The sequence below is a fragment of the Haliotis rufescens genome, unplaced genomic scaffold (assembly GCF_023055435.1).
Source record: "Haliotis rufescens isolate VD_foot unplaced genomic scaffold, xgHalRufe1.0.p SCAF_5, whole genome shotgun sequence".
NCBI lineage: Eukaryota > Metazoa > Mollusca > Gastropoda > Lepetellida > Haliotidae > Haliotis > Haliotis rufescens.
In genome coordinates, this window is record NW_025964223.1 from 21,940,637 (window position 1) to 21,967,684 (window position 27,048).

At 44.7% G+C, this 27,048-nt stretch overlaps 1 protein-coding gene across 9 annotated transcripts in view; it reads right to left on the reverse strand.

The window, feature by feature from the left end:
- Positions 1-3,827: 3,827 nt before the first annotated feature.
- LOC124111943 overlaps positions 3,828-27,048 on the reverse strand; it is a 70,329-nt gene continuing 47,108 nt past the window's right edge. For 3 of the 9 annotated variants that reach the window (XM_048384005.1, XM_048384004.1, XM_048384007.1), the window contains exons 11-16: positions 20,582-20,651; positions 13,192-13,592; positions 12,321-12,451; positions 8,830-8,961; positions 8,269-8,425; positions 3,828-5,714 (exon numbers count right to left, since the gene is read on the reverse strand). In XM_048384005.1, coding sequence (XP_048239962.1) covers positions 5,582-5,714; positions 8,269-8,425; positions 8,830-8,961; positions 12,321-12,451; positions 13,192-13,592; positions 20,582-20,651 — 1,024 coding nt within the window. In that variant the 3' untranslated portion in view covers positions 3,828-5,581. Of the gene's footprint in view, positions 5,715-8,268; positions 8,426-8,533; positions 8,591-8,829; positions 8,962-12,320; positions 12,452-13,191; positions 13,593-20,581; positions 20,652-27,048 lie in introns of those variants that run through there. The other 6 variants (XR_007218316.1, XM_048384006.1, XR_007218318.1 and 3 more) reach the window with 6 other exon arrangements.

The following is a 27,048-nucleotide window of genomic DNA, read 5'->3' on the forward strand; positions in this document are numbered from 1 at the left end:
TAACCTACTCCAGCAGGGTGGGGTGTCTGTAACCTACTCCGGTAGGGTTAGGTGTGTGTAACTTACTCCAGCAGGGTGAGGTGTCTGTATCCTACTCCAGCAGGGCGAGGTGTCTGTATCCTAATCCAGCAGGGTGGGGTGTCTGTAACCTACTCCAGCAGGGTAGTGTCTGTAACCTACTTCAGCAGTGTGAGGTGTCTGTAACCTACTCCAGCAGGGTGAGGTGTCTGTAACCTACTCAGGCAGGGTGGGGTGTCTGTAACCTACTCCAGCAGGGTGAGGTGTCTGTAACTTACTCCAGCAGGGTGAGGTGTCTGTAACCTACTCCAGCAGGGTGAGGTGTCTGTAACCTACTCCAGCAGGGTGAGATATCTGTAACCTACTCCAGCTGGGTGAGATGTCTGTAACCTACTCCAGCTGGGTGAGATGTCTGTAACCTACTCCAGCAGGGTGAGGGGTCTGTAACCTACTCCAGCAGGGTGAGATATCTGTAACCTACTCCAGCTGGGTGAGATGTCTGTAACCTATTCCAGTAGGGTGAGGTGTCTGTAACCTACTCCAGCAGGGTGAGGTGTCTAACCTGCTCCAGCAGGGCGAGGTGTCTGTACCCTACTCCAGCAGGGTGGGGTGTCTGTAACCTACTCCAGCAGGGTGGGGTGTCTGTAACCTACTCCAGCAGGGTGGGGTGTCTGTAACCTACTCCAGCAGTGTGAGGTGTCTGTAACCTACTCCAGCAGGGTGAGGTGTCTGTAACCTACTCCAGCAGGGTGGGGTGTCTGTAACCTACTCCAGCAGGGTGAGGTGTCTGTAACCTACTCCAGCAGGGTGAGGTGTCTGTAACCTACTCCAGCAGGGTGGGGTGTCTGTAACCTACTCCAGCAGGATGAGGTGTCTGTAACCTACTCCAGTAGGGTGGGGTGTCTGTAACCTACTCCAGCAGGGCGAGGTGTCTGTAACCTACTCCAGCAGGGTGAGGTGTCTGTAACCTACTCCAGCAGGGTGAGGTGTCTGTAACCTACTCCAGCAGGGTGAGGTGTCTGTAACCTACTCCAGTAGGGTGAGGTGTCTGTAACCTACTCCAGCAGTGTGAGGTGTCTGTAACCTACTCCAGCAGGGTGAGGTGTCTGTAACCTACTCCAGCAGGGTGAGGTGTCTGTAACCTACTCCAGCAGGGCGGGTGTCTGTAACCTACTCCAGCAGGGTGAGGTGTCTGTATCCTACTCCAGCAGGGTGAGGTGTCTGTAACCTACTCCAGCAGGGCGGGTGTCTGTAACCTACTCCAGCAGGGTGAGGTGTCTGTAACCTACTCCAGCAGGGTGGGGTGTCTGTAACCTACTCCAGCAGGGTGAGGTGTCTGTAACCTACTCCAGCAGGGTGAGGTGTCTGTAACCTACTCCAGCAGGGTGAGGTGTCTGTAACCTACTCCAGTAGGGTGAGGTGTCTGTAACCTACTCCAGCAGGGTGAGGTGTCTGTAACCTACTCCAGCAGGGCGGGTGTCTGTAACCTACTCCAGCAGGGTGAGGTGTCTGTAACCTACTCCAGCAGGGTGAGATGTCTGTAACCTACTCCAGCAGGGTGACATGTCTGTCACCTACTCCAGCAGTGTGAGGTGTCTGTAACCTACTCCAGCAGGGCGGGTGTCTGTAACCTACTCCAGCAGGGTGAGGTGTCTGTAACCTACTCCAGCAGGGTGGGGTGTCTGTAACCTACTCCAGCAGGGTGAGGTGTCTGTAACCTACTCCAGCAGGGTGAGGTGTCTGTAACCTACTCCAGCAGGGTGAGGTGTCTGTAACCTACTCCAGTAGGGTGAGGTGTCTGTAACCTACTCCAGCAGGGTGAGGTGTCTGTAACCTACTCCAGTAGGGTGAGGTGTCTGTAACCTACTCCAGCAGTGTGAGGTGTCTGTAACCTACTCCAGCAGGGTGAGGTGTCTGTAACCTACTCCAGCAGGGTGAGGTGTCTGTAACCTACTCCAGCAGGGCGGGTGTCTGTAACCTACTCCAGCAGGGTGAGGTGTCTGTAACCTACTCCAGCAGGGTGAGATGTCTGTAACCTACTCCAGCAGGGTGACATGTCTGTCACCTACTCCAGCAGTGTGAGGTGTCTGTAACCTACTCCAGCAGGGAGAGGTTTGTGTAACCTACTCCAGTAGGGTGAGGTGTCTGTCACCTACTCCAGCAGTGTGAGGTGTCTGTAACCTACTCCAACAGGGAAGATGTCTGTAAGCTACTCCAGCAAGGTGGGGTGTCTGTAACCTACTCCGGTAGGGTGAGGTGTCTGTAACCTACTCCAGCAGGGTGAGGTGTCTGTAACCTACTCCAGCAGGGTGGGGTGTCTGTAACCTACTCCAGCAGGGTGAGGTGTCTGTAACCTACTCCAGCAGGGCGAGGTGTCTGTAACCTACTCCAGCAGGGTGGGGTGTCTGTATCCTACTCCAGCAGGGTGAGGTGTCTGTAACCTACTCCAGCAGGGTGAGGTGTCTGTAACCTACTCCAGCAGGGCGAGGTGTCTGTATCCTACTCCAGCAGGATGGGGTGTCTGTAACCTACTCCAGCAGGATGAGGTGTCTGTAACCTATTCCAGTAGGGTGAGGTGTCTGTAACCTACTCCAGCAGGGTGAGGTGTCTGTAACCTACTCCAGCAGGGTGGGGTGTCTGTAACCTACTCCAGCAGTGTGAGGTGTCTGTAACCTACTCCAGCAGGGAGAGGTGTCTGTAACCTACTCCAGCAGGGTGGGGTGTCTGTAACCTACTCCAGCAGGGTGGGGTGTCTGTAACCTACTCAAGCAGGGTGGGGTGTCTGTATCCCACTGCAGCAGGGTGGGATGTCTGTAACCTACCCTACTCGATTTAACAGGGGTGAAGAGTGATGGCCCAAGTTCCCGAAATGACTCACCTGTTTGTTAAACAACACACACTGAAGATTGCTTTCCGCTGTAATACACACAAGTTATTTGTTGTTTACCTTCTTTCTTTTTTTTTGTTGGCCCGTGTTTCCATCCCCCACCCCAGACAGGCAACCTAAACCACACACAGCAGATGCAGGAGTCCCCAATGGTGGAGTGAGTGAGTGAGTGTGTGAGTGAGTGAGTTGGGTTTAACGCCGCTTTTAACAGTATTCCAGTTATATCACGGCGTGTCAGCTTAATGTGGGAGGAAAGCCCGAAGTGATGCAGGTCTCAGATGTTTACCACTTCGGTGAAACCCACGAGCACGGGTATGGTTCTGACAAACCTAGAAACATAATTGGGTCGAACCGGGATTCAAACCTACAATCATAGGTTTCTGGCGTGCCCAAGGGACGCAACTCTGCACAGCGAATCGCAGCGCCTTAGACGACTGGGCCACCCGTGCCCCCCCCAATGGTGGAGACATGGGTGGGATGTTTGGACAGTTTCCACTTGTGCAATGGCCTGTTTCAAACCTTCGATCATCCCACACACACCAGATCCCAGACTGACTATGGTCCTCAATAACAGTAGGAGGTCAGGACGTTTCAGTGTCAGTGTTTTTACTAACCACTCAACCTCACTATTTATTGTCAGATCCCACAAATATAAATGAAAAAATCAGCAACTTTTTTATCCAACCAAGAATAGATGCAAAAAAACAACAAAGATCACAGCACTATGTGCCTGTCACCAGTTTGACTAAGTTCCTGTTTCAGCCATTTGTTTTAAGTCTGCGATTCAAAGGAGACCCAGAACAACTGTATTTCAGAAGCCTTGAGTTTGTGTCTGGCACAGACAAACCATGACTGTTGTTATTTAAGACATATGACAACAGAATGAGCAGCATGTAGACAATCTAAACATGGACCATCAATATAAACAACAAAGTTTATTGTCAACAAAAATAACAATTACAAACTTAACACACGGGTACTTTCACAGTACAGACATAGAAAATGTTTCTCTAAAGCTGGTGCACCTTACATCAGTGAATTTTGTTTATTATCACGGATCTGTCATTTATTGGTTTAAACATTCATAACAGTTCAAACACTTGTGTCTTCTTGGGACTGAGTTCATTCTGAGGATGCAACATTAGGACATGCTCCTCGTGGATCTGGGTACCGGGGGTTCGAGAGCATTTCCTTCTCAAGATGAAGATGCCAGTTTGATTCTCATCATGGTCACAAGGTGTGAGGTCACCGGTGATACACAACATCCGGTACATTTTGTACCATGTGGTACAGCAGGGGAAGTGAAGTGAGGTTTAACGTCACTTTTAACATTATTGCACTTACCTATGTATGCACGTTCATGCATGCATGCATGTGTGTATCTGTCCGTGTCTGCTTGTACTAGTCTGGATTAATTGCAGTTTTATAGTGCTAGCCCACAGAGATACCATGGCACAGTTTAACATGGATACCCCAGTTGGGACTCCGAGCCTACCAGTCCTTGGTTTATCCACTTAATGCTGAGGCACCTAGCGCGTGTGTGCGTACATGCATCCGTCCGTGTCTGCTTGTACTAGTCTGGATTAATTACAGTTTTATAGTGCTAGCCCACAGAGATACCATGGCACAGTTTAACATGGTTACCTCACTTAGGGCTCTGAGCTGACCAATCCATGGTTTATCCACTTAATGCCGAGCACCTAGCGCGTGTGTGCATGCATCCGTCCGTGTCTACTTGTACTAGGAGATACCATGGCACAGTGTAACATGGATACTCCAGTTGGGACTCCAACCCGACCAGTCCTTGGTTTATCCTCTTAATGCCCAGCACCAGGCGTAACAGCTATCTGTTGGAGTGACAGGGCCTGAGATGGAAGCTCTGGGCAGATGTTCTGTCAACAAGACACGGTGGTGGTCTTGTACAGCAGACCTGGTACAGGGCTACATCTACATCCTCAAACACAGAGTCTGTCGTGGATGTTCTTGTGGAAGCATATGCTGTATAGACTTTACATCCATCTCGTACAGCAGACCTGGTACAGGGCTACATCTACATCCTCAAACACAGAGTCTGTCGTGGATGTTCTTGTGGAAGCATATGCTGTATAGACTTTACATCCATCTCGTACAGCAGACCTGGTACAGGGCTACATCTACATCCTCAAACACAGAGTCTGTCGTGGATGTTCTTGTGGAAGCATATGCTGTATAGACTTTACATCCATCTCGTACAGCAGACCTGGTACAGGGCTACATCTACATCCTCAAACACAGAGTCTGTCGTGGATGTTCTTGTGGAAGCATATGCTGTATAGACTTTACATCCATCTCGTACAGCAGACCTGGTACAGGGCTACATCTACATCCTCAAACACAGAGTCTGTCGTGGATGTTCTTGTGGAAGCATATGCTGTATAGACTTTACATCCATCTCGTACAGCAGACCTGGTACAGGGCTACATCTACATCCTCAAACACAGAGTCTGTCGTGGATGTTCTTGTGGAAGCATATGCTGTATAGACTTTACATCCATCTCGTACAGCAGACCTGGTACAGGGCTACATCTACATCCTCAAACACAGAGTCTGTCGTGGATGTTCTTGTGGAAGCATATGCTGTATAGACTTTACATCCATCTCGTACAGCAGACCTGGTACAGGGCTACATCTACATCCTCAAACATGGAGTCTGTCGTGATGCTCTTGATGAAGCATATGCTGTATAGACTTTACATCCATCTCAAGTGCTGCTCGAGAGCCAAGGTCTCCACTTTCAAGTGCTGTATCCTCATTCTCTGTTAATAGCTTCCTGTAAAACAAGCATTAATGGCAAAACAGGATCAGAATCTAAAAGGTAGTATGGCAACAATATACTTTAATTTATTGTGGATTACTCTGTGAGTGTGTGAGTTGCGTTTAACGCAGCTTCTAACAGCATCCCGGGCTAGATCCTGGCATGTCAGATTAATGATGGAGGTCTCAGACTCTGAGTGAGTGAGTGAGTGAGTCGATCAGTGAGTGAGTGAGTGAGTGAGTGAGGTAGCGATTTAGTGAGTGAGGGAGTGAGTGAATCGGTTCAGTAATATATAACAAGAGACAAGGGTGAGAATCATCCAATATCATTCTCTTTTTCAGTTTGTAAGCTGTAATCCCCTGTGTCTTGAATGCAAAAAGTACAGGTAACCAGCTTCAGTGGCAAAGATAAGTGATGTCATTTGATTGAGTGAGTGAGTGAGTATGGTTTTATGATGCTTTTAGCAATATATCAGAGGAGAGGTAGCATGTTATGATTATCATGCATTTTACCAAATCCAAAATATGACTGCTCGCACAGAACTCCAGAAATAGCAAGTCAACAAATATGATGTGAAGTATGACAGTCAATCCCATTAGTTGTCATTACTGATATTTACTGTCTTGCAACAACAACTGTCTTATGAATTCATGGCTTTTTTTACAGTCCAAATCATAAAAGTCATAAAACATTTACTCAATATTGTCGATAATAATTTTAGGAAATTGTGTGTGAACTGATCAGGCAACTCAATCAATTCCCCACTATTTACAGCAACCATGATCAGATCCGATTAGAAAAATGACACACACTTGAGGAGGGTCATAGCTTTTCCATACTATCTCAGATCAGTGAGTAGGCGTACCACGATTGCAGAAGGCAATATTAATTTCTACAATTAATAAATGAAGTTCCCGCCATGTTTATTCCGCTCAGCCACAGATGTTATCAAGATGAGTCAGTGCTACCATGAGGCGAGTGTATGTATGTCCACTGTGGTGCCATCTACACCAGGTGTGACAGTTGCCGTGACGATATCTACTGCCACACATGTACCTCAATCAATACTTGCAAGTGTTACACATCGAGGCCTGTAATCAAAGTCTCACTTACAAATGGCTGTTGACACAAAATCAGTAACATATTGTAACGGTTGGTTCTATTTGTCTGTTTCATGTAGGACAACAATAGAGGATTAAGAATTGCTATTAGTGTGTGAATAATGAAGGTGATGTCTGTTATATCAGAGTATCAGGGATGACATTTAGGTATTACGTGGCTATACTGGTTTTGTATCTTGTTTTACAGATGAGCTTGTCCTAAAAATCTAAAGTTTCAGTAGATGCATGTAAGAGATCAAATGTGCTGGGGCCTTGATTGGTTTGTTTGTTTGTTGTTTAACGCCGCACTCAGCAATATTCCAGCTATATGACGGCGGTCTCTATATAATCGAGTATGGACCAGACAATCCAGTGATTAATGTCATGAGCATCGATCCACGCCATTGGGATCGATGACATGCATCAACCAAGTCAGCGAGCCTGACCACCCGATCCCGTTAGTTGCCTTTTATGACAAGCATAGTCGCCCTTTACAGCAAGCATGGGTTGCTGAAGACCTATTCTACCCCGGAATCTTCACGGGTCGCTGGGGCCTTGAATAATCTCAGGTAACATTTGTGTTCAACAACACCAAGGACCACAGCTCACACCTGGCAAGCTATTTACACGAAAAAGGAGCAAAATTATTTTTCTTCATTTTCTTTAATCAAGATTATGGTTTCAATTTGACATTGTTTGTTTGTTGTTTGACGCCACACTCAGCAATATGACAATAATCAAGTGTGAACAAGATCCACACCGTTGGGGTATGACGACACACAATCAGCATGTGTGTGTGTGCCTGTGTGCGAGTGTTTGTGTGAGTGTGTACATGCATGCTTACATGTGTATTATTATCTTTGAGTGCCCCACAGGGGCCCCTAAATGTCCCAAATGTCCCATCTCTAGATCATTAACAGGTCAGATGCAACTGAGGCCCAAAGCAAGGCCTAGTGGTAAGTACTGTGACATTGATGATACACCAGCCCAGCCAGGCTGCAGCACGGATACCCACATGACCATTGCTGTCATTGTTAAGTGGAACAATCACATCTGCACCAGTCTGCACTGCACTATAACCTGTGAAGATCTGGGTTAAAATAGGTCTTCAGCAACCTTGCTTGTCGTAAAGGCAACAATGTTTGTTGTAAGAGGCGACAAATGGGATTGAGAGGTCAGGCTCACTGACTTGGTTGCTGCATGACGCTGTGTCCCAATTGCGTAGATCGATGCTCATGAAGTCAATCACTGATTGTCTGGTCCAGATTCGATTATTTATATGACTCCATCATATAGGTGGAATATTACTGAGTGTGGCGTTAAACAACAAACAAACACAGCACTAGAGGCTGCTCAATACTTGGTGAGTCAAATCCCAGTGGCTGCCATGAAATCAGTCTGTTGGACCAGGGCTCATCGGGTGGCTGTTGGATACTACAAGGGAGTCTGTCAGTGTTTGGTTTAATTACCTGAGTTGTGATTGTTTCTTGTCAAGCTCCCTCTGCAGGTGGCTGTCGTCAGAGAGTTGCCCCACCTCCCTGTGATGCAGCCACGCCCGGCAGGATTCCTCCTCCCTCCCTGACTGGTGGAGAGCTGTGCAGCAGGTGTACCATGCCCTTGTGTCTCCTGCAACAACACAGTGGATACGGTGGTGGTGACAGTTAGGGTGGGGACAGTAGGGGTGGGGACAGTACCTACAGTACCGGGTGTGTCTGGTGTGGTGTGGGGGTGGGGCCTCCCTCCCTGACTGGTGGAGAGCTGTGCAGCAGGTGTACCATGCCCTTGTGTCTCCTGCAACAACACAGTGGATACGGTGGAGGTGACAGTTGGGCTTGGGATACCGTTTGTGTCTGGTGTGGTGGTGTGTGGTGTGGTGTGGTGTGGTGTGGTGTGGTGTGGTGTGGTGTGGTGTGGTGTGTGTGTCTGGGGGGGTTGGAAGACAATAAAATAATAGGAATTGCACCAAGGTCTGTCAGTGGCTTCTGCACCTGGGTGTGTCTGGTGGGGGGGAAAGAGATAGTGGCTGCTACCTGGGAGAGTCTGTACGGCTATCCTGGAGTAGTGAAGGGCATCTGATGTCTTCCCCTGGTCAGTCAGGAGGCTGGAGAATTTGCAACATGCCTGAACCAGGAGGGATTTCCACCCAGGGCAGGAACTGGTTTCTGAAATAAAACCAACCACATTTCAGGCAGGAGTGCTACAACCACAGACACCCATGAGAAATCTGGGTAATAAATAGGTCCCCAGCTGGAATATTGCTGTGTTAAACAACAAACAAACAACAAACAAACAAACAAACACAATGACCAAGTTACAACACAGAGTTTGTCAGAGATCCAGCATCTATTTCTCAACTAACAGTTAGGGACTATTCATAATATCATTTATAAATGGGAAGCATTAATTTACTATTTTACCTGACACATTGAGACATGTTTGCCAGGGAAAATGAAAAAAATATGAATATTCCACAATATCAAAATGCTCCAGGACTTTCATGATGAGCATACAAAGTCCAACTTGTTGCCTTGGGAACGCACATAAATGTTGGGGAAAGGAATAAACAGGTGTCTAGATGAAATATTTTGTCAAGATTATGAAAAGAGGCCATGCTGATCTTTCACTACAATGTCTTCATAATATTATACAGGTGTGATAAATAGAGATTATTGTACGGGTTTTACTGATTTTACAAAATGAGTGTCAGAATTCTTGTATTTACCAAGAAAGGGTGAGGGTTAAACATGAATTCTTACACTAGTTTCGTAAAATCAGTATGACACACACACAAGTGTAATAATTTCTTTATTATCCATTATTTCTTAATCCTTCAAAGCTCCCCTTTAAAACAATGCACCGATCACAACTGCCGTACTGAAAAACCACAGTTATCGAATGACGTCAACAATCTTCAGCTATGATGTTTTCTAGTGTGATGTCATTCCGACCTTACGTCACAATAAGATTCAAATGACGTCGACAATGCCGTCCGGATGACGCACACATCGGTGTCAGTAAAGTGATGTTTGCGCTCGTGCAGATACAATGTTTATGAACATGGTTGTCTCTAACCCTATGGTAATTACATGTTTTATATAAACTGCGTGGATCGATGCTCATGATGTCAATCACTGGATTGTCTGGTCCAGACTCAATTATTTTACAGACCGCCGTCATATAGCTGGACTATTGCTGAGTGCGGCGTTAAACAAACAAACATGTTTTATATTGTCTAAAAGTAAACATCACACCACGACCAGGATTGAAGAATCACAGAATGACAAACAGAAAAACACTTCCACGCACTGAGGGAGGTCGGGTAGCCTAGCGGTTAAAGCGTTTGCTCGTCACGCCGAAGACCCGGGTTCGATTCCCGACATGGGTACAATGTGTGAAGCCCATTTCTGGTGTCCCCTGCCGTGATATTGCTGGAATATTTCTAAAAGCGGCGTAAAACCATACTCACTCACTCACTCCAACCACTAGGAAACAAGGTCACCTGTATTGTGATGACGTGGCCAATATATTGCCTAGTTGACACTACTCCAATACACTGCAGTTTAATACCTCCTCAGAAATATTTCTTTCTAACGCAATTTCAATACATCCTTGACATAGAATACCTTTGGAGACTTATTAAATGCTCATCTTTGTATGTATGATAAAACATACACCTACTGAGATCTATTCCTTCGAATAAATTCTGTTTTACTGGTACACTATAGAAAGCACACAAGGAGTGTCTCATTCACACTTGAACACACAGCTCGCTCAAGGGTGTAACAGCATTGAAAACTCACTCTAGCGAATCAGATAACACCGATTTTCTATACAACAAATAGCATTTACATCTACCACATGTATGTAAAAGTATGCAGAGTATTCAATTGAGAAAAAGGTTAACTGACTACAAGCTGACTTATTCAAGTCCGTCCCCCTCTGACCTGATTGAGCTGAGTGGGACAGTGTGCAGCCCTTCACAGTGCATTCACTCTACCCAGGCTGAGGATTGGTGAATGATAATAGGCGATGTCTGCAGTGTTGGCGTGTGCGATGTTGCGCCGCTGTCAGTGGCGGTGTGGCTGTAAGAGTCTGCAGTGAGTGGGTGATACAGGTGTAACACAGGTGTAAATCTGGTTTAATCGTTAGCAAATGTATAAAGGAAGTCGGACAATCCCTAGTGCTGAGATCAGTGCAGGACGCACGCAGTCTGTGATGGGCAGGAGTGAGTTGGCGGTACAAAACATCCCAGCGGATTCAGAACATGGAAGTTTTTGGCTGTCAAGGAAGTAACAAGGACTTCTGAATATGAAAGTTTCAAATATGAGTTTATAGAAAGAGCATGAGTGTTTTATGAAATTGATGAAAATATTTTTTGGATGATATCTCTGAGGAACTATTTTTTTGGACACTATAGTTATATTTTATTGTGATTTGCCAAGGAATATCAGTAAAATGTATATTTGACACAGTATTTTAATGATTAATCAAATTTTTTGGAATATCAGTATATTTGGATTATTTTTTGTGATTTATATACATCAACAAATTCAACAGAAAAAGATCTTCTCCGTGGTCTAGTGGTAGAGCGCCTTCCCAGAGAGCGAAGGTAGGGATCGATCCCTGGCAGCATCGCACCAAAAGATGCTAAAAGATGGTACTTGTTGTTACCCTGCCTAGTAATCAGCATTAAGGGGCCAAAACAAGGACTGGTTGGCTCGGGATCGGCACTGTTTATTGAGCAGCACTTGTTACAAGTATATAATAAACAATGTCATTCAAACACTAATTACATCCTGTGAATTGTCACTGCTGGGGTCAAGACAAGAGTTCTACACACTTATGTCATCACTGATCCAGACAGACGCCACCCACGCAACACGGTGTCTTTGTTCTTTGCGACTGTGTCAAAGGCCGACACGATCCATTGCGCATGTATTGTTTTAGTGGAAGTACTAAGCGCTAATTAGGGTGAGGATTCTCCTGTAAACCGGACAGAGGACATCTTCTTTATATATAAGTCCACTGATGCTTGAGAGGAGGGGGGTGTCGCATTTTGGGCTAGGGGCCAGCTATCGCATTCTTTTGGAGACTCATTAATTTCACGATTTACAGTACATGAGCCCTATTAGACACTCTTTCATTCATCAGCGTCAAGTCTGCAGCAACATTCCTCCCTGATGAGGATGAAGGGCTGAATCCAAGCAACCCAAGCATTCGATTACCCATCCCAATTAAAACAACCCTGTTTGCTCGTTTCAGACAGTCACCCACAATGTCCGTAAAAACACCCATTCGTTCACCAAAATAAACCAAAACACTAACAGTTTTTTTTTCTTCACAGAACGGGTTGAGAGCATGTTTGAACAATTATGTAAACCCAAGAGATAGCGATTTGTGGAATACCTGAAGAACTTAGTCCTGATGCAAACAAAAGCCACCCGATTAAAGTGAGCAATCACCTACTTAAACCCACCCACCCACTAAGGGTTCGGCATATACACACATTTTCAAGTAGTACCTGTTTTAATTAAAACCTCCTCATCATTTACCGTTCTCCGGCGTTTGGGGACAGGTTCGGAGGTCGTCGGGATATCAGCTTCCGAAACCTCCGACCATCGTCCACTGCATTCCAGAAGTGCTTCAATGGCCCTGACAGATGAAAGCATGTTTATTTAGAAAAAGGCGTTAAGTCTTGAACGTACAGTCTCTTGGCTTTGTCCTTTCGCTCTCTACTGAAGTAGATGTTTGCCGACATGGCCGTTCTTTACTACTAAATTTACGGTCAAGTTTGCAATTCCCGACCCTCTTACCCTGTATCGAATGATTGGTGCAGAACCATGGACAACACATTTCACGCTAGGTTACCACTAAACAACACCGTGCAGGGAATAGCCTCCGTAATTATTAAATACACCTAGACGCAGAGAAACAAGCATTTCAAAGTTAACACTGAGATTTGACTGTAAACAACAACTGCATGGAATATCAGAGTGGCACAAGCTTGAAGGGCCAAGGCAAGGGACTGCACAGCAGATTAGTCAAATTACACAAACAATGCTTAAAACAACCACAGTGGCTACATTTCTAACAATGTCAGCATTACTGACTAAGGTCTAGACTGCTATCTGCGGTTCTCACATGCCATTCTCTTTGGCAGGTTTGTAGCATTGTTGCAAGTGTGTACAAATAAAAAAAGGTCAATATTACGCTATTTGTAGGAAATCATTGTCTAAATATGACAAAAAATGCAAAGTGCTCCAAGGCAAATTTTCTTTCCAAATATGGAAGTATGGGACACAGTTTTAACCCAGTTTGTAAGAACAGCAAATAGTTTAATCCATGGAATTTGTTGAAATAAGGTTAACAGTCCTGAAATCTGTATTTTTTACCTGTGTAATGAATCTGATGCATTGTCGTGGTCATTCAAGGCAATCAAAGCGTCTGCTTTACACAATGTCAAGGTCATATGATGTTGAACATCTTGCCAGTCATCTTCATTCTGATTGGCCAGAGAGAGGTCACAGGAGGAAGATCTTGGCCTCTTTCTGGAGTTGGTGCTAATGGTTTGTGAGAGATCTTCACTGTCGTCTGGACCAAGGAGACTGCTGATATTGTCTGCTCCAAATGAGGTAGCAGACGGGTTGAGGGTCAGACGGATAGACTCTAGGGCCTTGTCACAGACAATGACACAGTCTTCATAGTGGCCAGCATGGAGGAGGCATTCTACAGTTTCCTTGTAGATTGTTCTGATATGTGGTAGATCTACCACACGGGTAGAAACATCGTCTATCTGAAACAAGATGCATGAGTGAGAGTATATATTTGTACTGCAGTAACTCAGTTTGTTTGTTGTTTTGTGCTGCAGTCAACAATATTCCAACTATGTTACAGTGGCCAGTAAACAATCAAGTCAAACAGACAAACAATTGATTGATGTTGTGAGCAAGGACTTATATGCTCAGGGCATGATAACATACAACCAGGTCACCGAGTCTGACCACCATATCCACTTTAGTCAATTCTCACAAGCAATAGAGTGTCCGGGACCAATCCTAACCCATGTCCCGAGAAGCAATAGAGTGTCTGTGACCCATTCTTGCCCCTGTCCTGACAAGCAATAGAGTGTCTGGGACCTATCCTAACACGTGTCCCAACAAGCAATAGAGTGTCCAGGACCTATCCTAACACGTGTCCTGACAAGCAATAGAGTGTCCAGGACCTATCCTAACACGTGTCCTGACAAGCAATAGAGTGTCTGGGACCTATCCTAACACATGTCCTGACAAGCAATAGAGTGTCTGGGACCTATCCTAACCCGTGTCCCACCAAGCAATAGAGTCTCTGGGACCTATCCTAACCTGTGTCCTGGCAAGCAATAGAGTGTCTGGGACCTATCCTAACACATGTCCTGACAAGCAATAGAGTGTCTAGGACCTATCCTAACACGTGTCCTGACAAGCAATAGAGTGTCTTGGACCTATCCTAACCTGTGTCCTGGCCAGCAATAGAGTGTCTGGGACCTATCCTAACATGTGTCCTGACAAGCAATAGAGTGTCTAGGACCTATCCTAATCCGTGTCCTGACAAGCAATAGAGTGTCTGGGGCCTATCCTAACACGTGTCCTGACAAGCAATAGAGCGTCTGGGACCTACCTAACCTGTGTCCTGGCAAGCAATAGAGTGTCTGGGACCTATCCTAACACGTGTCCTGACAAGCAATAGAGTGTCTGGGACCTATCCTAACACGTGTCCTGACAAGCAATAGAGTGTCTGGGACCTATCCTAACCTGTGTCCTGGCAAGCAATAGAGTGTCTGGGACCTATCCTAACACGTGTCCTGACAAGCAATAGAGTGTCTAGGACCTATCCTAATCCGTGTCCTGACAAGCAATAGAGTGTCTGGGGCCTATCCTAACCCGTGTCCTGACAAGCAATAGAGCATCTGGGACCTACCTAACCTGTGTCCTGACAAGCAATAGAGTGTCTGGGACCTTTCCTAACACGTGTCCTGACAAGGAATAGAGTGTCTGGGACCTATCCTTGCCTGTGTCCCGACAAGCAATGAGTGTCCGGGACCTACCTAACCTGTGTCCTGACAAGCAATAGAGTGTCTCGGACCTACCTAACCTGTGTCCTGACAAGCAATAGAGTGTCTGGGACCTTTCCTAACACGTGTCCTGACAAGCAATAGAGTGTCTGGGACCTATCCTTGCCTGTGTCCCGACAAGCAATAGAGTGTCCGGGACCTACCTAACACGTGTCCTGACAAAGCGATAGAGCGTCTGGGACCTATCCTGACCCGTGTCCTGACAAGCAATAGAGTGTCTAGGACCTATCCTAACCTGTGTCCTGACAAGCAATAGAGTGTCCGGGACCTACCTAACCAGTGTCCTGACAAGCAATAGAGTGTCTAGGACCTATCCTGATCCGTGTCCCGACAAGCAATAGAGTGTCTGGGACCTATCCTGACCCGTGTCCTGACAAGCAATAGAGTGTCCGGGACCTATCCTAACCAGTGTCCTGACAAGCAATAGAGTGTCTAGGACCTATCCTAACCAGTGTCCTGACAAGCAATAGAGCGTCTGGGACCTACCTAACCCGTGTCCTGACAAGCAATAGAGTGTCCGGGACCTATCCTTGCCCGTGTCCTGACAAGCGATAGAGTGTCTGGGACCTATCCTAACACGTGTCCTGACAAGCAATAGAGTGTCTGGGACCTGTCCTTGCCCGTGTCCCGACAAGCAATAGAGTGTCTGGGACCTATCCTAACACATGTCCTGACAAGCAATAGAGTGTCTGGGACCTATCCTAACACGTGTCCTGACAAGCAATAGAGTGTCTGGGACCTATCCTAACACGTGTCCTGACAAGCAATAGAGTGTCTGGGACCTATCCTAACACGTGTCCTGACAAGCAATAGAGTGTCTGGGACCTATCCTAACACGTGTCCTGACAAGCAATAGAGTGTCTGGGACCTGTCCTTGCCCGTGTCCCGACAAGCAATAGAGTGTCTGGGACCTATCCTAACCCGTGTCCTGACAAGCAATAGAGTGTCTGGGACCTATCCTAACACGTGTCCTGGCAAGCAATAGAGTGTCTGGGACCTATCCTAACACGTGTCCTGACAAGCAATAGAGTGTCTAGGACCTATCCTAACCCGTGTCCCGACAAGCAATAGAGTGTCCGGGACCTATCCTGACCCGTGTCCTGACAAGCAATAGAGTGTCCAGGACCTATCCTAACCCGTGTCCTGACAAGCGATAGAGTGTCTGGGACCTATTCTAACCCGTGTCCTGACAAGCAATAGAGTGTCCGGGACCTATCCTTGCCCGTGTCCTAACAAGCAATAGAGTGTCTGGGACCTTTCCTAACACGTGTCCTGACAAGCAATAGAGTGTCCAGGACCTATCCTGACCCGTGTCCTGACAAGAAATAGAGTGTCCGGGACCTATCCTTGTCCGTGTCCTAACAAGCAATAGAGCGTCTGGGACCTATCCTAACCAGTGTCCTGACAAGCAATAGAGAGTCTGGGACCTATCCTAACCCGTGTCCTGACAAGCAATAGAGTGTCTGGGACCTATCCTGGTGCGTGAATGATACCAAACAGCCAGGCCACAACTGAAGGTCAGTCTTCAAGGTCATCAGCTGTACCCTAATCAATATAATTAATGCCCAAGACATTTAACAAAGTCAGGAGCAAAGGGATGCACATAGGAGCACTTATTAATTTTTCTCATCTTTAAATTGAAGCCGTGATTAGGAGATGGGTGATCATTACTTAGTTCCTTTAATCTTTAAGGAAAAGGTCCAGAAGTCGACAGTACGCAATCCAAATTCTTTTAAATCGAATAAGTTTCAATCAGCCAATCAGTTTTTTAAATGTCAATGACATGTCTTCCTTGAGGCATTTTACAAAATAAAAACAGATTTTCTAAAATTGACTGTGATTGAGATGTTGATAGCACATACCTAGATTAAGGGAATAATCCCAAGAGAATTTGTGAGTTTATTTTTTAGGCTTCCTTAATTATTTTCCCAATTGCAGGTCAGATTAATTTTTGTTGTTTTATACACCTGGAACAATACAGTTTTATATGAAATGCTAATTTCTTAAAATCATATCCTGTATTTACTTTCTGAGGAAATACATTTGCTTTTGTTGACAGAGTGCCAACCAAAATCAATCATGTAATGAGATGGCAATATCCAGGGCAACATTTTTGTGACTTCAGTTAATCTCTCTGCTTCTTCGCATTGTATTACAAGACCAAGTCTTTGCCCCCCTCTGATTTTCCCCTAACACTTACAATATTTTGCGTGTGACACAGTGCATGCAAGAACCAAAAGAAACAAACATTTGACAGCTTGTTTCATCTAATCAGAATAACATGTTTAACGATTTATTTACTTTGGATTACAAACAACATGAAATGACAAAATCAATGCACAATTATTTCCCTCATATTTTTTAAATACTGAATTTAAACAGCAACAAAAGAATGTATTTGATTCAAGTTTGTCTGTATGATTTTACACTACAGTAGTGTCCTTTATTTCTAATCCTGGTAAGGAGGGGTGTTCAAGATAATCTGACAGTACTGTTGAAAGCTTTAGCCGACTCCAGCTTTGTGGGGGGTCGTGATTGCATTGCCTCACCACTGATATATCAGGGGAAGGTCGATAGAGATCCTGCTGACTTAGATAACTACAACACGGAGTTCACATGAATGAATGCTTTGCAAACCCATATAAATGACTTGGAGGATTTCATACATATGTATTGTTGTATATGCTGATGGTTAAAAATACGGTAATAGAGATCTTACAAAAGAAAGTTTACCGCTGCTTACAAATAGTGAGTAAGTGAGTGAGTGTTGTTTTATGCAGATGTCACCAATATACCTTGGACCAATCCACCAACGTGGTTGTGATCCATCAACTTTGCCAGACCTCAGCCATTAAGTGGCTGTGATCAGCCTCGTCCAGATCTCCACCATCCAGTGGCTGTGATCAGCCAGGTCCTCCACCACCAAGTGGCTGTGATCAGCCAGGTTCTCCACCACCAAGTGGCTGTGATCAGCCAGGTCCAGGTCTCCACCACCAAGTGGCTGTGATCAGTCAGGTCCAGGTCTCCACCACCAAGTGGCTGTGATCAGCCTGGTCCTCCACCACCAAGTGGCTGTGATCAGCCTGGTCCTCCACCACCAAGTGGCTGTGATCAGCCAGGTCCAGATCTCCACCACCAAGTGGCTGTGATCAGCCAGGTTCTCCACCACCAAGTGGCTGTGATCAGCCAGGTCCAGGTCTCCACCACCAAGTGGCTGTGATCAGCCAGGTCCAGGTCTCCACCACCAAGTGGCTGTGATCAGCCTGGTCCTCCACCACCAAGTGGCTGTGATCAGCCAGGTCTCCACCACCAAGTGGCTGTGATCATCCAGGTCTTCACCACCAAGTGGCTGTGATCATCCAGGTCTCCACCACCAAGTGGCTGTGATCATCCAGGTCTCCACCACCAAGTGGCTGTGATCAGCCAGGTCCAGATCTCCACCACCAAGTGGCTGTGATCATCCAGGTCCTCCACCACCAAGTGGCTGTGATCAGCCAGGTCCAGATCTCCACCACCAAGTGGCTGTGATCATCCAGGTCCTCCACCACCAAGTGGCTGTGATCAGCCAGGTCTCCACCACCAAGTGGCTGTGATCATCCAGGTCCTCCACCACCAAGTGGCTGTGATCAGCCAGGTCTCCACCACCAAGTGGCTGTGATCAGCCAGGTCCTCCACCACCAAGTGGCTGTGATCAGCCAGGTCCTCCACCACCAAGTGGCTGTGATCATCCAGGTCCTCCACCACCAAGTGGCTGTGATCAGCCAGGTCCAGGTCTCCACCACCAAGTGGCTGTGATCATCCAGGTCCTCCACCACCAAGTGGCTGTGATCATCCAGGTCTCCACCACCAAGTGGCTGTGATCAGCCAGGTCTCCACCACCAAGTGGCTGTGATCAGCCTGGTCCAGGTCCTCCACCACCAAGTGGCTGTGATCAGTCAGGTCCAGGTCCTCCACCACCAAGTGGCTGTGATCATCCAGGTCCTCCACCACCAAGTGGCTGTGATCAGCCTGGTCCAGGTCCTCCACCACCAAGTGGCTGTGATCAGTCAGGTCCAGGTCCTCCACCACCAAGTGGCTGTGATCATCCAGGTCCTCCACCACCAAGTGGCTGTGATCAGCCTGGTCCAGGTCCTCCACCACCAAGTGGCTGTGATCAGTCAGGTCCAGGTCCTCCACCACCAAGTGGCTGTGATCAGCCAAGTCAAGATATCCCCACATCCAATACAAAGCTAGGATAAACAACACACTCTCAGTGTTTATTCTGTTAGAAAAACTCTACTAATCTGGAACGTGGTGGGGACTTGCGAGGATTACCAACTTAGCGATAGTTAGATTATCTTGTCTGAGGACCTCGGAGTTCCTGATCTCATTACATTGCCTAAGTGTAGAGGCATGAAGCTGGCTGGGTTTTCAATTAAAGGCCAGCTCTTGGGTCCTGGACACTTCCACTAGTGGGTAAGTGGAAAAGTAGGCATTTGTCCTGGTTGTTAACAGCGTGCATTTCTATTTTCAGTAGCATTATAAACATGAATACATATAACTAAGGATGAATATGCCGAAACTTTATATTGATGTATTATTCTTTACAAAAATACACCAAAACAACTAAACTCTAACAAATCAGTTCTTTCTTTTCTCCTTATATAAGTACACTTCATTATTAAACAAGAAAGATGTGCTATGTGTTCTGACAAGTTGAATCATCACCCTTGTTCTACAACACATATCACAAATATCACATCAAGGCCAGGTTTGCATGGTTTTTGTTCAAAGAGGCAAAATAATGAAAATAGAACATATTGTCAGGGTCAACTGTGTGTAGGTGTTCCCATGTGTGCAGGTGTTCACCTGTGTGTAGGTGTTCACCTGTGTAGGGTGTTCACATGTGTGTTGGTGTTCACCCATGTGTGTAGCTGTTCATCCATGTGTGTAGCTGTTCACCCATGTGGGTAGGTGTTCACCTGTGTGGGGGTGTTCACCTGTGTGTAGCTGTTCATCCATGTGTGTAGCTGTTCACCCATGTGTGTAGGTGTTCACCTGTCCGTGAGTGTTCACCTGTGTGTAGGTGTTTCCATGTGTGTAGGTGTTCACCTGTAGAGGGATGTTCACCTGTGTAGGGTGTTCACATTTGTGTTGGTGTTCATCCATGTGTGTAGCTGTTCATCCATGTGTGTAGGCGTTCACCTGTGTGGGGGTGTTCACCTGTGTAGCTGTTCCTCCATGTGTGTAGCTGTTCCTCCATGTGTGTAGCTGTTCACCCATGTGTGTAGGCGTTCACCTGTGTGTGGGTGTTCACCTGTATAGGTGTTCACATGTGTATATATACATTTTCACCTGTGTGTGGGAGGGTTCACCTGTGCATGTGGGTGTTCACCTGTGCATGTGTGTGTGTTCACCTATGTTCTTACCTGTGCATGTGGGTGTTCACCTGGGCGTGTGCGTGTGTTCACCTATGTTCTTACCTGTGCATGTGGGTGTTCACCTGGGCGTGTGCGTGTGTTCACCTATGTTCTTACCTGTGCATGTGGGTGTTCACCTGGGCGTGTGCGTGTGTTCACCTATGTTCTTACCTGTGCATGATGGTGTTCACCTGTGCGTGTGTTCACCTATGTTCTTACCTGTGCATGTGGGTGTTCACCTGTGCATGTGGGTGTGTTCACCTATGTTCTTACCTGTGTCAGGTGGGAAGCTTCAGACAGAGCAGCCAACAAGTCCAGGTACCTCTGGGAACCGTCTTCATACCTGTGTAGAAAAACAAATGGGCAACACTGTGCTGGGAAGTATGAAACAATAAAGCCTGTGGTGCTGTGGGCCATCACTCTCAGCGGAATACAATGAATACCTCTGAACTGAATAACGGGATAAAGTGCTCCCACCCCTGAGCAGCAGTCATACCAGAGGAGCTGAGACTCTGAGGTGGAACATGTGGACACTCAGCAATATCACAGTAATGGATGGATACCTGGCAGTTCTCCCCTGTCTCAGCCAGGCAATCCAGTGGTTGATACTAATTTGTTTCTTGTTTTGTTTGTTGTTTAATGCCACACAATAATCCAGCTATATGGTGGAGGTCTGTAAATAATCGAGTCTGGGCAGACAATTTAGTGATTGATATCATGAGCATTGATCCACGCAATTGGGATACGATGGCACGTATCAAATAAATCAGTGAGTCTGACCACCCAATCCCGTGTGTCGTGACAAGCATAGGTTGCTGAAGACCAAGTCTAGCCCTGATCTTCACAGGTATGATACTAATGATTATAAGCGAGTGGGTTGTGTTTAACGCAGCTTATAACAGCATCCCATGCCAGGTCATGGCAAGTCAGATTAATATTGGAGGAAAGCCCGAGGTGATGCAGGTCTCAGACATTTACTGAGTGAGTGAGTGAGTGAGTGAGTGAGTGAGTGAGTGAGTGAGTGAGTGAGTGAGTGAGTGAGTGAGTGAGTGAGTGAGTGAGTGAGTGAGTGAGTGGGGTTTAGTGCTACTGTAGTATCAGTATTTCATCACAACCTGTTTGTTTAATGTGAAAAGAAATCCTCAAGTCAAGCTGGACATGATCCCTTTCATGAAACCCATGACAATGGTCATCATGCTGTCAAAGAATCATAATAAGGGTGAACCCTGGATTCAAACCTATGGTCATAGGATGCTGGCACACCAAAGGGAGGCAACACTGTACAAACTGCAACATCTTTAAGACAGGGCCCACACCCCGACATTAAGATGTCACTACCGACTTCCCAGGGCATGCTTACGGGCAGATTTTTTTGTAACCTTGGTAGGCTCAACTTGGATATCACATAGATTTAAAACTCGTACATAAACATATTTCCTGTCCTTAATTAAGTCTTTTGACATGTTGACAGTGTTACAGCATAATCAATTTTCCAAACGAGTCAACATATCAATAAAGTGCACCAGCCCTCATTCCAGAAATAGTCCCACAGACCTTGTGCAACACATTCATGACAGCGAGCACAGGAATGTCATCTGATGGATTCGCAATGATTCAAAGTAAGTGTGACACTGATGGGATCATAGTGACAACTTGGAAAGAATGCTGACATATTTATTACTCATCACTCAACGCTACAGCCCACGATGAATAGAGTGAGTGAGTGAGTGAGAGTGCGTGGGAGTGTTATGGTGTATTAACTTTTGGTTTGGTTGGTTGGTTTGCCGCACTCAGCAATATTCCAGCTATATGGCGGAGGTCTGTAAATAATCGAGTCTGGACCAGACAATCCAGTGATTGACATCATGAGCATCGATCCACGCAATTGGGATACAATGACATGCATCAAATAAATCAGCGAGTCTGACCACCCGATCCTGTTAGTCGCCTCTTATGACAAGCATAGTCGCCTTTTACAGCAAGAATGGGTTGCTGAAGCCCTATTCTACCCCGGATGTTCACGGGATGTACTGCTAGGTATTGGTTGTGGGGTATTGTGACAAACATAGGTTGCTGAAGTCTAGTCCTGATCTTCAGAGGTATGGTTGATACTAACGATTATAAGTGAGTGACCACCCGAACCCTGTTAGTCACCTCTTTAGACAAGCATAGTCGCCTTTTACAGCAAGCATGGGTTGCTGAAGACCTATTCTACCCTGGATCTTCACGAGGTATATTTACTATAATAGGCCCTGAGTTTCTGGTGACTTTTTAAGTGCACGTTGCATGGACCTATTAAACATACAAGTCCTGTTTTCAATCACTGAACGCACACCTTTGGATCTTACTCTTATCATCATGCACAACTCATGCTCCTGCAACCAAAAAACCCAAGGGAGTATCATCCGCTTGGGAACCTCACCATTTAGCACACACTAGTGCCATACCCTCTAACTCGGGGGGGCATCCAATAACACAGAAATGATCTGAAAGGACATCAGCCAATGAAGAACACTTTTGTATTCAGTGTGGGATGATTAAGTGAGTGAGTGAGTGAGTATGTTTTTACGCCGCTTTTAGCAATATTCCAGCAATATCACGGCGAAGGACACCAGAAATGGGCTTCACACATTGTACCCATGTCAGGAATCGAACCCGGGTCTTCGGCGTGATGAGCGAATGCTTTAACCACTAGGCTACCCGATCGCCCCGGGATGATTAAGTAATAAATAGATACAGGTAGTACCCCTCATGCTTTGTAAGGAAAGGACAACATAACGTCATGAATTTGCATTACGTCATTATCATCTGGAGTAATATTATGAGAACATTCAGTTATGATAATGTCAACAATATTTATGCTGGTTAAGGGACTGAGAAGATCTGAAAGCTAAAATTGATAGAATTATCATAAAAATGACTGTCAGAAATGTTAGCAGAAATCTGCGGGCCAGTTTAACTTGATAGCAGCTCGCTTTTCCCTAATGTAGGGCTGTTATGTATTCTATTCTATGTGACGTCATTAGCGTCACGTTTCTTGTTTGTGACGTCATCCTATATTATGTCCCATGTCGATGCTATTTGTAAATCAATGTCCTCCATTGTGAGCATTTTTTCATTATAAGTTTATTTAATAAAGTCCCAAACATGGTTTCATTAAAAATTAATGTCTTTGCACGTCACAATTAATGATATAAAAAAAATCAGTGTTGAATAACAAATTTCTGTACCAGAATTTTCATGTGAAATATGTGAAGTGGGTGTTGGAAAATCCATAATGGATGTTACTGACAGTACATGATCTCATATTAGGTCAGTAACAACGATCCTAAGGGCTAAGTATATACCTGAATATTACAATATCAATCCCAATTTCTTTAAATTCACATTTCTGTTAAACAACTCTAAATACTTACTTTTACAAAATTTATCTACGAGGGGCGTTCAAAAGGTTTGGCAACTTCAATATAAGACCAAGTCGCAGAATATCTTTTGCACTTTTATTAATCAATATAATCTCCCTTCACCTCAATACACTTATTCCATTTGTCCTTCAAGCTATTAATACCACTTTTATAGAAATCTGCAGATTGGCCCTCTAACCACGCCTCTGTGGCAGCCTTTATGTCCTTGTCATCCTGGAAGCATCTTCCACGTAGGGCAGATTTCATCTATGTACATTTATCATGCAATGAGACACAGGAATAATATTATGTTATAGACTCTACTGCTCTGAATGTACACATCATAAATGTACTATAGGCCTTTGGCTTCCTCAGTACGGAAATAAAGAAATCGAATAGGAACAACCATCTTAGTTTATTATTGACGGTAAACGGTCTCATATGGGGTTAGTAGTTCTGCTCTCTGATTGGTCGATCTCACTTTGAGGCATAATAGATTACAGTATCCCATCACTCAGAAATGATTTACCTATCCATACCTGTCCTGTTCTTATTCTGTATATTTTAGTAGCAAATCCTTTTAAGCCCTTAAAACCAAATACTATTAAAACTTGACATACTGTGCGTGCAGGAGACAATAATCTACTGTCTGTGCCAGCTTTTAAAAAGTGAAGTGAGTATGGTTTTACGCCACTTTTAGCAATATTCCAGCAATATCACGGCGGGGGACACCAGAAATGGGCTTCACACATTGTACCCATGTCGGGAATCGAACCCGGGTCTTCGGCATGACGAGCGAACGCTTTAACCACTAGGCTACCCGACCGCCCCTTTTCAAAAGCAGTACTTGCTTCACTGCACAAAGTTGCTAGTCGGAGATTCATACACATCAGCATGTTAGTCATCCAATCCGTATTTATGACAACACTCCATCACTTGAAGCTGGGGAAACAGGTAGACATGTATCTAATGGGACCTCACCAGCCAGTGTAGCTAGTACGGGTATGGACAGATTAGTGTTGGGAATTGGGCTCAACTATCTAGATTGATGATTGGCCTTAAAAAGCAATTGATAATCAATTAATGATTGATCATCAAGAGGAAACGAAAAATCTTACATTAAAAATAATTCTGAGTATCAATTATGTATACTACTCAAAAGAAGTTAAAGAACACGCAATTCTTTCATGGCAAACAGACAGACAGACAGACAGACAGACACATATTTCACATATGTAGCCATGAGGCCAATAGTACAATGATATTTTGTGGTAGGAAAATTTGGTGTTAATTTGTAATGTCATGCCATGACAGATTAACTGTATTATATATGAAAGAATCGGGTGTTCTTTAACTTCTTTTGAGTGGTATAAACAGCTTAATTTCACTTGAAAGATTATCATATTCAGCAACATCCATAGAAACCCTGTCTGTTTTCTAGGAATTCACTAATACTCTAAGGTTCCCCTTCCCTAAAGTGAGCTCAAATCTATGGAAAATAATTCAGGATGATCAGGGAGATTCAGTGACACCAACCAATCCATGGGAGTGTACAGTCAAGTCTCGTTAATCCGACACTCGTTAATCCGACAATCGGCTTTATCCGACACTAATGATGGGAACCGATTAAATCAGTGCTATTTCGACCCGTTAATCCGACAGTCTCGCACTCCGACTCCAACACACCTAATTTGCAACAAATTACCGAAATCACTTATTAATCAGTCTCGTTAATCCGACACAGTGATCAGCCTCCTCCGTGGTTATCTGCCCGCGAGTACACAGTAGCTGCATATTACAATGGCTGCAGAGATAAACTTGCTAAACAATAAACAATTAATGCTTTAAATAAAGAAAAGAGGATTGATCACATTCTTAGATTACCTGAATCTTATTTATATTTATTTTATATTTTTTATTACGTGTTTGAATCCTTATCTATCGTGTAGTTGTCCGATTTTTTATCACGAACGTGGATACTGCTAAAATTAGCAAGAACATTTGAAAAACCTATTGTGATTAGGTAGAGAATTTCTAAGGATAGAATGTTCTGACATTTATGTCATTCTCTATCACACAAAGAAATATACACCTGACACTGTTAGACTCTCATAATCTCATTAAAATCAGATCTTAGTTCTCGCTAGCGCAAAACAAAGATCTGAGGACATCCCATTATGGGTCACGTCGGAATGACCTTTCATCCAACTAATCAGAATGTCGCTTACGAGCTTGGGAAAGTGACAGTCAGAATGTGTTTTCTAATCATGTATCCTTGAAAAGTTTAACACGGGGTATTCTGAACAACAGTTTAGGGCTGTACGACCGATTCGGTCACAATCATCATGTGTCTCTTGCTTTAATGGGATAAACATTTGAAACAGAAAAGACTTTCCTTAGCATGTGGCAAGTACTGCCATACAATATCCGCAATCGATGAGACATTCCTGAATTTTCTTGTGATCAGTTTTCAAATTTTGAATTCATATTTTCCAAAGCGTAGTCCAGAATGGAATGCACCTGTTTGAAACTAGCGCTGTACAGCTCGAGAAAGCTGCTTTCTGATTACTAATGTAGACTTAGTGTTCATCATTTCATTGGTCGGTAAATGGTTACATAATCTATGTCTCTCCTTTCAAAGAATAATTGCTTGTCTCTCCTTTCAGAGAAATAATTGCTTGTCTCTCCTTTCAGAGAAATAACTGTTTGTCTCTCCTTTCAGAGAATGATTGCTTGTTTCTTCTTTCAGAGAATAATTGTTTGTCTCTCCTTTCAAAGAAATAATTGCTTGTCTCTCCTTTCAGAGAATAATTGTTTGTCTCTCCTTTCAGAGAAATAATTGTTTGTCTCTCCTTTCAGAGAATAATTGCTTGTCTCTCCTTTCAGAGAAAAAATTGTTTGTCTCTCCTTTCAGAGAATAATTGTTTGTCTCTCCTTTCAGAGAAATAATTGCTTGTCTCTCCTTTCTGAGAAAAAATTGTTTGTCTCTCCTTTCAGAGAATAATTGCTTGTCTCTCCTTTCAGAGAAATAATTGTTTGTCTCTCCTTTCAGAGAAAAAATTGCTTGTCTCTCCTTTCAGAGAATAATTGTTTGTTTCTCCTTTCAGAGAAATAATTGTTTGTCTCTCCTTTCAGAGAAATAATTGTTTGTCTCTCCTTTCAGAGAAATAACTGTTTGTCTTTCCTTTCAGAGAATAATTGTTTGTCTCTCCTTTCAGAGAAATAATTGTTTGTCTATCCTTTTAGAGAATAATTGTTTGTCTCTCCTTTCAGAGAAAAAATTGTTTGTCTCTCCTTTCAGAGAAATAATTGTTTGTCTCTCCTTTCAGAGAAATA